General features: G+C 43.2%; 1 protein-coding gene across 1 annotated transcript in view; it reads right to left on the bottom strand.

Moving 5' to 3' along the window:
- CCNB3 (cyclin B3) overlaps positions 1 to 11,529 on the bottom strand; it is a 58,494-nt gene that overhangs the window by 1,452 nt on the left and 45,513 nt on the right. Inside the window, exons 9-11 of the mRNA XM_012811271.1 lie at positions 6,222 to 6,359; positions 2,451 to 2,606; positions 1,437 to 1,586 (exon numbers count right to left, since the gene is read on the bottom strand). Coding sequence (XP_012666725.1) covers positions 1,437 to 1,586; positions 2,451 to 2,606; positions 6,222 to 6,359 — 444 coding nt within the window. The remainder of the gene's footprint in view (positions 1 to 1,436; positions 1,587 to 2,450; positions 2,607 to 6,221; positions 6,360 to 11,529) is intronic.

Here is an 11,529-nt window from a genome sequence, read left to right as displayed (position 1 = left end):
AAAAAAAAAAAAAAAGAATGCCTATTATGTGGCAGAAGCAGTATTTATGAGCAAAGATTCTGGAGGCAAACTGTTTAAGTTCAAATTCTAGTTTCACTAACAGCATGGCCTTGAGCCAGTTATTTAACCTCTTAGGGCCTCCGTTTCTCAGTCTGCCAAATGGGGATCATTACATTAATTACATCACAGGATTAAGAGTGTGTGTATGTGTATATACACTGACTTCTAAGATTATAAGAGGTGCTCAATGTGACTTTCAGTCACCTTTTGTTATTCGTATATATTGAGTATTACAATTTTAATAGAGATTTTTTCTTTCTTAAAATGTGTATACATTTTTGGCACCCTCTGTGTATATATAATCTCACATAGAACAGAGTCTAACACATAGTAAATGTTCATATTATGCTAACTAGGATCAATATTGCCAAGATGTGTGACGGATACTGGGGATACAAAGATGAATGAGCCACCTGCTCTTAAGGAGTAGTCTATTAGAGGTGGTAGACATGAAAACGTAGAGTTTCAAAACATGTGATAAGTGCCATGATTAAAGTGAACATGGAACACAGAAGCAACAGAGCAGCAGGACCCATGATCTCTAGCCAGGAGCATCACAGAAAGCTTCACAGAGAAAGGCATGTCTTCAATGAGTGACAAAAATCAAGTGGGAGCTTAACAGGCAGAGAAAGAAAGTGAATTTACTCTCTAAGCCAATGGTTTCTTAAAAATGTCTTAAATTATTTTCTCCGAACTCCTTTTTGTTCAAGTGTGTTCCCTGTAACCCCAAATATCTTACCTTAAAGCAAGGGGGCTCAGAGCTAATAAGCCCACAAACTTGGATCCCTTTATGTTTTACTGGTCCTGAGACACTTCTACAGGAAACCCAGGGCTCCTGTGACTACTGTTTAGAAACCACTGAGACAGGAAAAGGGCAGTCATTGGTGTGATGAGCAGGGAACTAACATGGGGATAACACAGTATACTGAGTGTGTGAAATAAAAGTAAACAGCGCCAGCCACATACAACTAAGGTGGCAGGTTCGAATCCAGCCCAGGCCTGCCAAACAACAATGATGGCTGCAACCAAAAAATAGCCAGGTGTTGTGGCGGGCACCTGTGGTCCCAGGTACTTGGGGAGGCTGAGGCAGGAGACTCGCTTGAGCCCAGGAGTTGGAAGTTGCTGTGAGCTTTGATGCCACGGCACTCTACCCAGGGGGATAGCTTGAGGCTCTGTCTCAAAAAAAAAAAAAAAAAAAAAAAAAAAAAAACACTGATGTAGAAACCCTTGCCTTTAAATTGTCCAAGTGTTAAAAAATTCATAACTGTGAGCACATGGCAGTTTTGTCCTTGAGAACATCCCATAGCCTGAATTATACCTTTCCCTGAGCCCACCCTATGCTTTTAAATCTCTATCCTTCCCATGCCAGTGTTTACCCAATGTTCAAGCTTCTTCATGTAGAGGGCCAGGAGGAAGGAACCAGCAGCTAGTTTGGAAGCCCTCTCCTGGATATAGTCATATTCCTGCAGGGTCAATTCGCAGATGAAACGGGACAAGGTCAGCGTCTTCATGCTGGCATGAACACACTAAAAGCAGCAAGAAGACCGGTTCAGAAAGCAATTCAGAAAACTGGCACCAAGCAGAAGACTCTCTCTCCAGTTATCTCAACCAAAGCCAATGGCTCTGTACTTGAGTAATGTATCTCTCTCTTCCTACTATGATTCACCCTTAATCCCCCATCTGTAAAAACAGACTCTTTGGGGGGGGGAGGTTCTGAAATGGGCAGTCAGATTTGTCATCTTTAGGGTTTTTAATCAAATTATAAAGTGTATTTATTGTACCTTCACACCTCTCCTTTCTGTATGAATCAACCTTTGAAAAGCCCAAGTTTTCCAACTGTGACTTTGCAACTGGTTCTATACTCTAAAATAACCCTTTCTCTTTTCCCATTTAAACTTAAAATATATATATATGTGTGTGTGTGTGTGTGTGTATGTATATATATATATACACATTATATATATATATATATATATATATAAAATCTACAATACACACAAAGAGAAAAGTACATAACACACTTGTGGAATATAATGAATAACTATAAAATGACCTCCCTTGTAACCAATACTCAAGCAAAGAAAGAGAACATTCTCAGCAACCCCCCCAAAACTTTCCATGTGCCCTTTTCTGATCAGAGAACCCTTTTCCCCCTCTCCTACTCTGCCCACACCTCAAAACCTTATAGGCACACCATGGAAATTTGCAACTTGCCCCCCCAACCCTTGCTACTTCATAAAGATTGCCAACCTTTAACCTAGGAGGTTGGATGGAAGGAGAAAACTCCCTTGCCCTGAGTTGTCCCTTTCCTATCACTTAGGTAGCCACTCTGGGTATACAGGAAACTAACTCAGCAGTGGGAGAATGAAGATGTGTCTCCTCCCTCTTACCCTAGCATATATTCGCAGAAAATGATAGGCAACAGGAATGTTGATTTCAAATTTGAGGGTTTTCAGGATGCTTTTTTCCATGGCAAGCATCTCATCTCGCTTATACATATCATCACAAATGTACAGGAAGTCATCCATACAAGGTAGGTAGGTCTCCTATGGGCAAACAGGAGAGATGCAGTCAACAACCAGACAAACAACCTTCTTTTCTCTGCTTAGAGGTGAAAAGTAGGGAGAAGGGTGAAGGCTAAGAGGCAATCAGATTTCCTGACATAAGCCATCAGGGTACATCTAAGAGCCAGCGGCTAGTTGATCTGATTGGCTTATCAGAAAAACAAAACTGAAGAATGCAGAGGCATGGCCTGTCCCAAAAATGTACCACAACCAGAGAGAGGACCCTCCTGGAGTGGATTCATACAGTACCAGAAGCTACAGGGCACTGGGCCCGAGAGCAGCAATCTGCCCTCTGGGAAGTCTGTCTTGCTTTGGGGAGAGGGAGTGAAGGAGATCACAGAAAAAGGTGCTAGAGATAGAAAATGAGCCAGTAATTTGTGTTCTAGTCTAAGGAATGAGTAAAGATGTTGAAGAGGACAATACTGGTATCAGGTAGTGAGAGAAAGGAGGTTGAGGCAGACAGACACAGAGGGAACCTAAGTAGAGAATGTGCAAATGTGCATGGGGGCAAGACAGAGAAGAGTGAGGCTGGGCCACAGGTGAGAAGAACCACTGTCCTTGGAGCACCTTCTGATACCCTGTTTTCTGGAAGTTAAACCTTGGTTTTAGGGAGATGAGGAAGAGGCAAGAAAACCCCTAAGTCTGTTCCCTACCTGCAGCTCACTATCCACCCCAGCCTTCTTCCCCTTCCTTTTCTCTCTCCATTTTCAGATCATGGACTGGACCAAGCCCTCTGGTTTTACAGACAAGAAAAGTGAGGCCTACAGAGAAGTGTTATGTTCGGATTCGCACAGCAAGCTAGTATAACACCAGGAAAAGAACAACTCCCTTCTACTGCTCTGCTCCCCAGTGGCTCCCTCCCTTCTCTCTTCATTCTATCCTCCCATTTCCCATTATAAAAGTCTGTGAGAAGACACCCCTTCTCTACCCCTGTTCCATAGGACTGACAATGGCCCTCCATCCTGGCCAACAGAGATGGGGTACTCAAAGTCCCAAGATTTGCTAAGATATGCCCTTCCCTCCTTCCCTTTCCCTCTATTCTTCCAACTTTCCTTCTCCTTTCACTTGGCCAGAAACTATCAGTTCTGCATTCTTTAACACTCCTGTGGCTAAGGCACAGGATATGTCTTTGAGTCATAAGGAGAGCCATACAGGGAAGTGAGAAAGGAAGAGATAGAGCAGGTGAAATAGGGAACAAGGGAAGAGGTGAGGTGGCAAGGAGTCATGAAGGAGGAGCAAGAAATGGGTGAGAAAGGAGGCCATGGAAAAAAAAAAAGGAGAGAGAAAGAAAGAGATTAAGGGAGGTAGAAATGGAAAGATCAGGTGACAGAGGAAGGTCAGCAGGCTAGAAAGAATAAGGGCCAGGGAAGGAGGAATAGAGATACAGGAGGGGGTATCTATTCAGAGAGAAACCTTAGGAAGGAGATAGGGAAGGAGGGAGGAAGGGTTGGTGAGAGCAGAAGGTGGAGGGTGAGAGGGGTCCCACAGGCTAGGGAGGAAGAAATGGAGCAAGTCAGGGAGCTAGCAGGAAAGAAAGAAAAAGACTGAGGTAAGGGTAGAGCAAGGGAGAGAAAGGAGTTAGAGAGTAAACAAGCTAGGGAGGGAGGATGCCAGTCAGCCATGGAGGAAATGAAGGAGTAGGCAAATTGGAAGAAAGGAATCCATTGAGTGAGGGATCATGTAGGGTGAGAGGGCAGAAGGGGGGGAGGGAGGGAGGATGCACAGGGAGGGAGAGAGGGAGGGAAGGGAGGGAGGAAGGGAGGGAGGGAGGGAGAGAGGGAGGAAGAAAGGAAGGAACATAGATGAGGGAGGAAGGGAAAGGAAGAAGGGAAGAGGGAAGGAGGAAAGGAGGGAGCTAGGGAGCTATCAAGCAAGGAAAGAAGCTTGGAAGGAGGTAAAAGTAATCAGGCCAATGAGGACGATGAGACAATGGAGGGAGGGCTCAATTGAAAGGGCCCATCCAGAGTGGGACGGCAGTGAAGGAGTGGGTGAGGTGGGGAAGGGGAGTAAGGGGGTTGCAAACAAATAGGAAAGGGAAGATAGGAGGGGAAGGAAGAATATAAAGAATGCAAGAAATCTGAGGAAGGGAAGGAGAGAGGGAGGAAAAGAGGGAAGGAGGAACAGAGGAGACAGTAGGAGAAAGAGGGACAGAGTGAGCAGGGGGGAGTAGCCAGGGAACCTGTGGGGGGAGAACAGAGGAAGGGAAGGAGCCAACACAGAAATAAAGCCATGGCAACCATAGTTCTAAAGCTCTTTGAATTCCTTTGCAAAAATTGCTACCTCTCTGCTCCCATACCATAAGGTTTTATGTAACTAGCACAGCTGAAGGAAAAATGAGAGTTGAACAAGATACATTAGCACCTGGGAAGAGAGAAAGAATCAGAGAGGTTACCAAGATGGATTACAGTCATGAAGAAAAAGCTAGCTACTTGCTTTTATACTGCTACTTCCAAAATTACTATTTCATCTGGACCACCTCTTTCTCTCTCTCCTCTATTTTCTCCATGGCCTCCTTTCTCACCCATTTCTTGTTCCTCCTTGCTCATTTAGACTCACTACCATCTACACCAAGCTATTTTCTCCTAAATGTCTCTATAGCCCTAGATTAGAAATACTTTGTTAAATGTAGTATATGATTGCATTAATGTACATAGCTATGATTTAATAAAAAAACTTTTTAAAAACTAAATGTTACCATTTCACAAATAAAAAAAAAAAAACTAAGACAGAAACATACAGTTCAACGTAGGCCTACACAGAGTCAGATCATCAATATCACTGTCTTCCACCTCCACATCCTGTCCCACTGGAAGGACGTCAAGGGCAGTAACACACATGGAGCTGCCATCTATGACAACAACGCTATCTCCTAGAACACCTCCTGCAGGACCTGCCTGAGGCTGCTTTACAGTTAACTTTTTTTTTTTTTTTTTTTTGAGACAGAGCCTCAAGCTGTCCCCCTGGGTAGAGTGCTATGGCATCACAGCTCACAGCAACCTCCAACTCCTGGGCTCAAGCGAGTCTCCTGCCTCCGCCTCCCAAGTAGCTGGGACCACAGGCGCCCGCCACAACGCCCGGCTATTTTTTGGTTGCAGCCGTCATTGTTGTTTTGGCGGGTCTGGGCTGGGGATTCGAACCCGCCACCTTAGGTGTACGTGGCTGGCGCCTTAGCCGGTTGAGCTATAGGCGCCGAGCCACAGTTAACTTTTTTTATAAATAGAAGGAATACACTCTAAAATAAGAATAAAAGTATAGCATAGTAAATACATAACCAGGAACAGTCATTTATTATCGATTATCATGTACTGCACATAATTGTGTGTGCTATACTTTTATATGACTAGCAGTACAGGTTGATTTACACTGGCATCACCATAAACACATTAGTAATGCACTGTGCTACAATGTTACAATGGCTAAAATGTCACTAGGCATAGAAATATTTCAGCTCCATTATAATCTTATGGGACCATGGTCTTATAAGCAGTCCATTATTGACCAAAACATTGTAATGCAACAAATAGTTGTAAATACCCATTCAATGGTTTAGTTAGAAATCTGATTAGTTCTCTCCAGGCCATAGGAAGTCAGGCTCACCTGAAATTTTGCTGCAATCAGAAAAGCTGTAGAACCAAGGAGTTGTAAGTTATCCTTCTTGCAATCTACTTCCATTAGGTAGTGATCCACCAGTTTCACTGCCAAGTACAGGGTCTCGTGATTCATCTCAAAGGACATCTGGGGAACACACAAACAGGGCAGAAATTTGCATGCTGTCCAGCTCCATAGCCACCTCCAGATATAGAAAGCAACCTGGACTATCCGCAGCATCAAGGACAGTCTTGGCCAGTTGAGACTCAGCTAGGAATGCAGAAACTGAAGCCAGAAAAGTTGTCTGTAAGATGGAGTATGAGAAGCTAAGCGGAAGCAGTACAGATGACGTACTTTGCTCCTCCTTCCCCACACACCCTCCATGATTATCTAATTAAAGTTTCTCCATGATTATAAGGATGTTTGTTTGCCTCGGGAGACTGAGGAAGTAGTCACACATAGACAATAGGTATTGTGATACTGGCAGAGTAAATGTTACTTTGATGATATGATGTTTTCTCTGATGATTCTCTTAGATATTCTGTTAAAGTAAAAATCACCTTTCTGTTGTTTAAACATTTTGCATTGTTAGAATGGAGACTACTTTGATGTTACTTCCTATGAGATAAAGTTAAAATTTTGTAGGTTGGTTTCCTACAAAACTTTTATATTTTATATTTCATTATAACTTTTATATTTCATTATAAAAGTTATTAGAATTGTAACTGAGACAGAACAGAATTGAGAGGCTATTCTCACTGTTCTACAGAATTGCTGGCCTTCTAAAAATAAAGCTTGTCTGGACCTAAAACCCTGTCTCTGCATATTGGCTAGACAGTGACAGATGGTCAGGCCCTCTTCATCCAGTTACAAAACTGCTTCAACTAGGTGCCCATGTATATCTCCTGTGCCTTTGAGGACACTGGTATCATTTATACTTACATATCTGGGTAAATGACCAGACTTACAAATCAGATGGAGATGCTCTACCTTCTCTGTGAACATCTCGAGTGGACACACCCTCTCCTCATAATCTCCAATACTTAGATTTTTGCTTTCTCCATTTGCTACTAACTTATACTATGAATTCCCAAAAGACATAGTATTTATTTAGTGCTGAAATACAGAGACTTATTAGTTTGTTCATTTATTAGTTTCTCTTCCCAACTAGATATGCTTTTAGAATATACCAAGTGGGAGAATTTTCCAATAGCACCATTTAGAAGTGCTGGGTTTGTGCTAGCCCATCCAGCACCTCTGTGAAAATTAGGAATAAAAGTGCCTTCTTTGGATGAATACAGGCCTTCTTTATCAAGTAGATAATACCTTTATATGAATTAGCCAAAGGTTGCTTCTACATCAGGGCACAGAAGCTCTAGAGGTAGAATGTAAGTCTTCCAACATGAACTATGAGCTGGATTCCATTGGTTACTTTAGCTGGAGATTTTGTATAGGCATAATTTGCACAGCTGTGCACAAAAGAACCTCTGAGTCCTTAGTAATATTTTTCCTCACATCCTTTCAGGTTTTAGGATTTAAGAACCATAAAATCTGTCCTAGTCCAATACCTCAAGCAATGCATGAATACTATCTTTAGTATTTCAGCATCTAGATCCTGCCACACAAACTTTCAAATACAACCTACTCTCCCTTTGAATGGCTTTCACAGAAAATTCTTCCTTATACTGAACAAAATTACCCTCCCTTTAAGCTTCACCTTATTGGGCCACTTCTTATATAGACTACTTTTATTGACTAGGACCTAGATAACCCAAAAGTAGGTCACTGAGAAACAGTGGAGAAATAGAAGCATATTTGCATAAAAAAAGATTATTAGATGTTTGAATACAACAGTTCATCAATACACACATTAAGTTTCTGAATAAGAGAAATGCCAAGAAACAGTTCTTTTCTTTTTTTTTTTAGACAGAGCCTCAGGCTATCGCCCTGGGTAGAGTGCCATGGCATCACAGCTCACAGCAACCTCCAACTCCTGGGCTCAAGCGAGTCTCCTGCCTCCGCCTCCCAAGTAGCTGGGACCACAGGCGCCCACCACAACACCCGGCCATTCTTTGGTTGCAGCCATCATTGTTGTTTGGCAGGCCCAGGCCGGGGATTCAAACCCGCCACCTTAGGTGTATGCGGCTGGCGCCTTAGCCGCTTGAGCCACAGGCGCCGAGCCCAAGAAACAGTTCTTAACTGTTCCTGAAATATGGCTTTAGATCTTCTCAGAAATCTGTATTAGTTTCCTATTGCTGCTGTAATAAATTATCACAAAGTCTATAGCTTAAAACAACACAAATTTGAGACTACAGCCAGCTTTTTACAGAAGCTCCTGTCCAGAAGGAGACTTAAAGGACAGAAGTTTAGCAAGGTAGCTGATGGTTCGGAGTAGAGCCAAAGACAAGATTGAAGAGTGCACTTGAAACTTCCTGAGGGGAGCTGCGACCCTAAAAATACAACCAAAAGGTAAAAAATCCACCACAAAGCAGATGGGTGTCCCCTCCCCCACAAGAAGGGTTCGCAGTTTACTCCATGCAAACAAGCGAGCAGAGTTCAAACTTCCACTCTATCCCACAGGAGAGACCCCCTAAAAACTGGACCTCCTACCCCTGCTGGCATGTCACGGCACCCTCCTCTCAAGCATAAAACTGTAAAACTGTATAAAACTGTATATATTCCGCACCTGCAATATTAAACTACGAGGAGTCCCTACCCACCCACTCCGAGGTCTGGAGGTTTGTTACCTATGGAGTCCAGATTCTTGGGCATCTCGAGAGAAGTGGAGGGGGAAAGGGCTGGTGCTGCTCTGTGCTGACTGTAGCAGAGGCGTGAGAAGAAAATTGGCTTGGAGGAAGCCATACACCAACAGTTGGCATCCTGAGCTGCAAACTGACACCATTCCAGCCCCGTCTCTCTGGGAAACCAGAGGTTCTGGACAGCAGCCACAGGCAAAACGCTGATAACTTTCATAAGTAAAGAGACTATTAGCATCAGTCTTCAGGGTGATACAGCTGAGACAAAGGCAGTGGGCAGGCAGAGGCTGGAATTGACACCTGAGTATAAACTGCTATTTGTCTGCTGCCCAGAGCTGAATGCAGCCTCTGACTTGCACAGGCATCTAGCTGGACAGAAGCCTAATTCAAACACGCAAGACCCCCCTGCCGGACTCAGATTTCTTGCTGATTTTGCCAGTTGTAAACCCCAGGAGCAGTTGCCTACTGGAGTGAATAGGGATACAGACCTGGGGAATTATGAGTGACTGGGTAAAAGGTGGGGAAGGAGGTATTAACCTTCCCAGACTAACCCATTTGCTGGGTGGGTCCCTTTGCCCTCACAGAGCACTGGAGCAAGTTATATCTAAGCTGGGAGCAGACCCCTCTTATCTAGCTGCCGGAGACATCTGAACTCTTCCACCTGAAACTGGTGTTGACTGGGATAACTGATTTGGATCCCTTAAACCTGGCAGACCACCTAGGGACTATTCAAAGGGGCACCCTGGGTGTATGGTTGAGGTAAGGTTTGATTTTCCTTACCCAATTATTTGCGGGGGGGCGGGGCAACCTAATTGCTGGTATTTCTCCATAGCAGAGACTTCAACCAAGAGTAACTGAATCACTAGGGTAGGACAGAAACCAGCTGAAAATAAGACAGAGCCACTTAGTCCCACCACACCAAGCAGGTCCCCAGTCTCTCAGGCCATAACACCATATGGGTCCTTGACAAACTTCAAGGGGAAAAGTCAAACGGGCTAAAATAATCATGGGGTAGAATCAGTGGAAAAGCTCTGGTAATATGAATAACCAGAGTAGATCAACCCCCCCAAGAAAGGATGTGGCTGGTAATATGAATAACCAGAGTAGGTCAACCCCCCCCCAAGAAAGGAGGTTGCAGATGAAACTGAAGATTCCCTTTATAAACAATGGCTGAGATGTCAGAAATTGAATTCAGAATTTGGATTGCAAATAAGATAAACAGAATAGAGGCAAAGATAGAAGTCGAAATTCAAGGAGCATTCCGAAAGTTCACTCAAGAATTTAACGAATTCGATTTGGTGCCTATGGCTCAAGTGGCTAAGGCGCCAGCCACATACACCTAAGGGGGCGGATTCAAATCCAGTCCATGCCTGCCAAACAACAATGATGGCTACAACCAAAAAACAGCCAGGTGTTGTGGCGGGCAGCTGTGGTCCCAGGTACTTGGGAGGCTGAGGCAGGAGAATCTCTTGAGCCCAGGAGTTGGAGGTTGCTGTGAGCTTTGATGTCATAGCACTCTACCCAGGGGGACAGCTTGAGGCTCTGTCTCAAAAAAGAAAAAAAAAGAGTTCAACGAATTCAAAGACAAAACCACCAAAGATTTTGAAACATTAAGACAAGAGATTGCAGCCATCAAAGATCTGAAAAATACAGTAGAATCTATTGGTAACAGAGTGCAGGAGGCAGAAGAAAGGATCCCAGATGTAGAACACAAAGCTTCTGAATATGTCCAAACGTCCAAAGAGAATCAGAAATGGAAAGCAAAAATGGATCATTCTCTCAGAGAGCTCTGGAATAATTCGAAGAAAACTAATATTCGCCTCATTGGAATCCCTGAAGGCGACGAAGCTGCTTCACAAAACACAGAGGCTCTTCTTCATGAAATTATGGAAGAGAACTTTCCAGATATGTCAAGAGATCCTGAAATTCAGATTGCGGACAGCTTCAGAACCCCAGCACAACACAACCCGAATAAGACATCCCCCAGACACATCATAATTAAATGATATGAATATGAAAGAGAAATAATTAAAATGAATATGAAAGAGAAAATCTTGAAAGCTGTGAGACGGAAGAAAACCATAACCTACAAGGGGAAGAATATTAGAATAATTGCAGATCTCTCTGCCAAAACCTTTCAGGCAAGAAGAGGGTGGTTGTCAACATTTAATCTCTTAAAACAAAATAAGTTGCAGCCTAGGATCCTGTATCCACCTAAACTGTGTTCCATTTATGATGGAGAAATTAAATACTTTAATGGCATCCATGTGTCGAAGAAATTTGCCATAACTAAACCAGCTCTCCAGGATATTCTCAGACCTATTCTCCATAATGACCAGTGCAATCCTCCACCACAAAAGTAAACTAACTCAGAAACTATTGATCAAATTCCAACTTCTACAGTGGCGAAAGAATAAAAAAACGTCCACTGGACTTTTGAACAACTCAATACCTAAAATTTTATCAGGGTTATCAATAATTTCACTCAATGTGAATGGCTTAAATTGTCCCCTAAAGAGGCACAGATTGGCTTATTGTATACAGAAACTTAGACCAGACAT

This window comes from Otolemur garnettii, unplaced genomic scaffold (genome assembly GCF_000181295.1).
Source record: "Otolemur garnettii isolate 467f Iridium unplaced genomic scaffold, OtoGar3 scaffold00153, whole genome shotgun sequence".
NCBI lineage: Eukaryota > Metazoa > Chordata > Mammalia > Primates > Galagidae > Otolemur > Otolemur garnettii.
The sequence above is the reverse complement of the archived record's forward strand: the minus strand, read 5'-3'. Positions and strand labels throughout refer to the sequence as shown.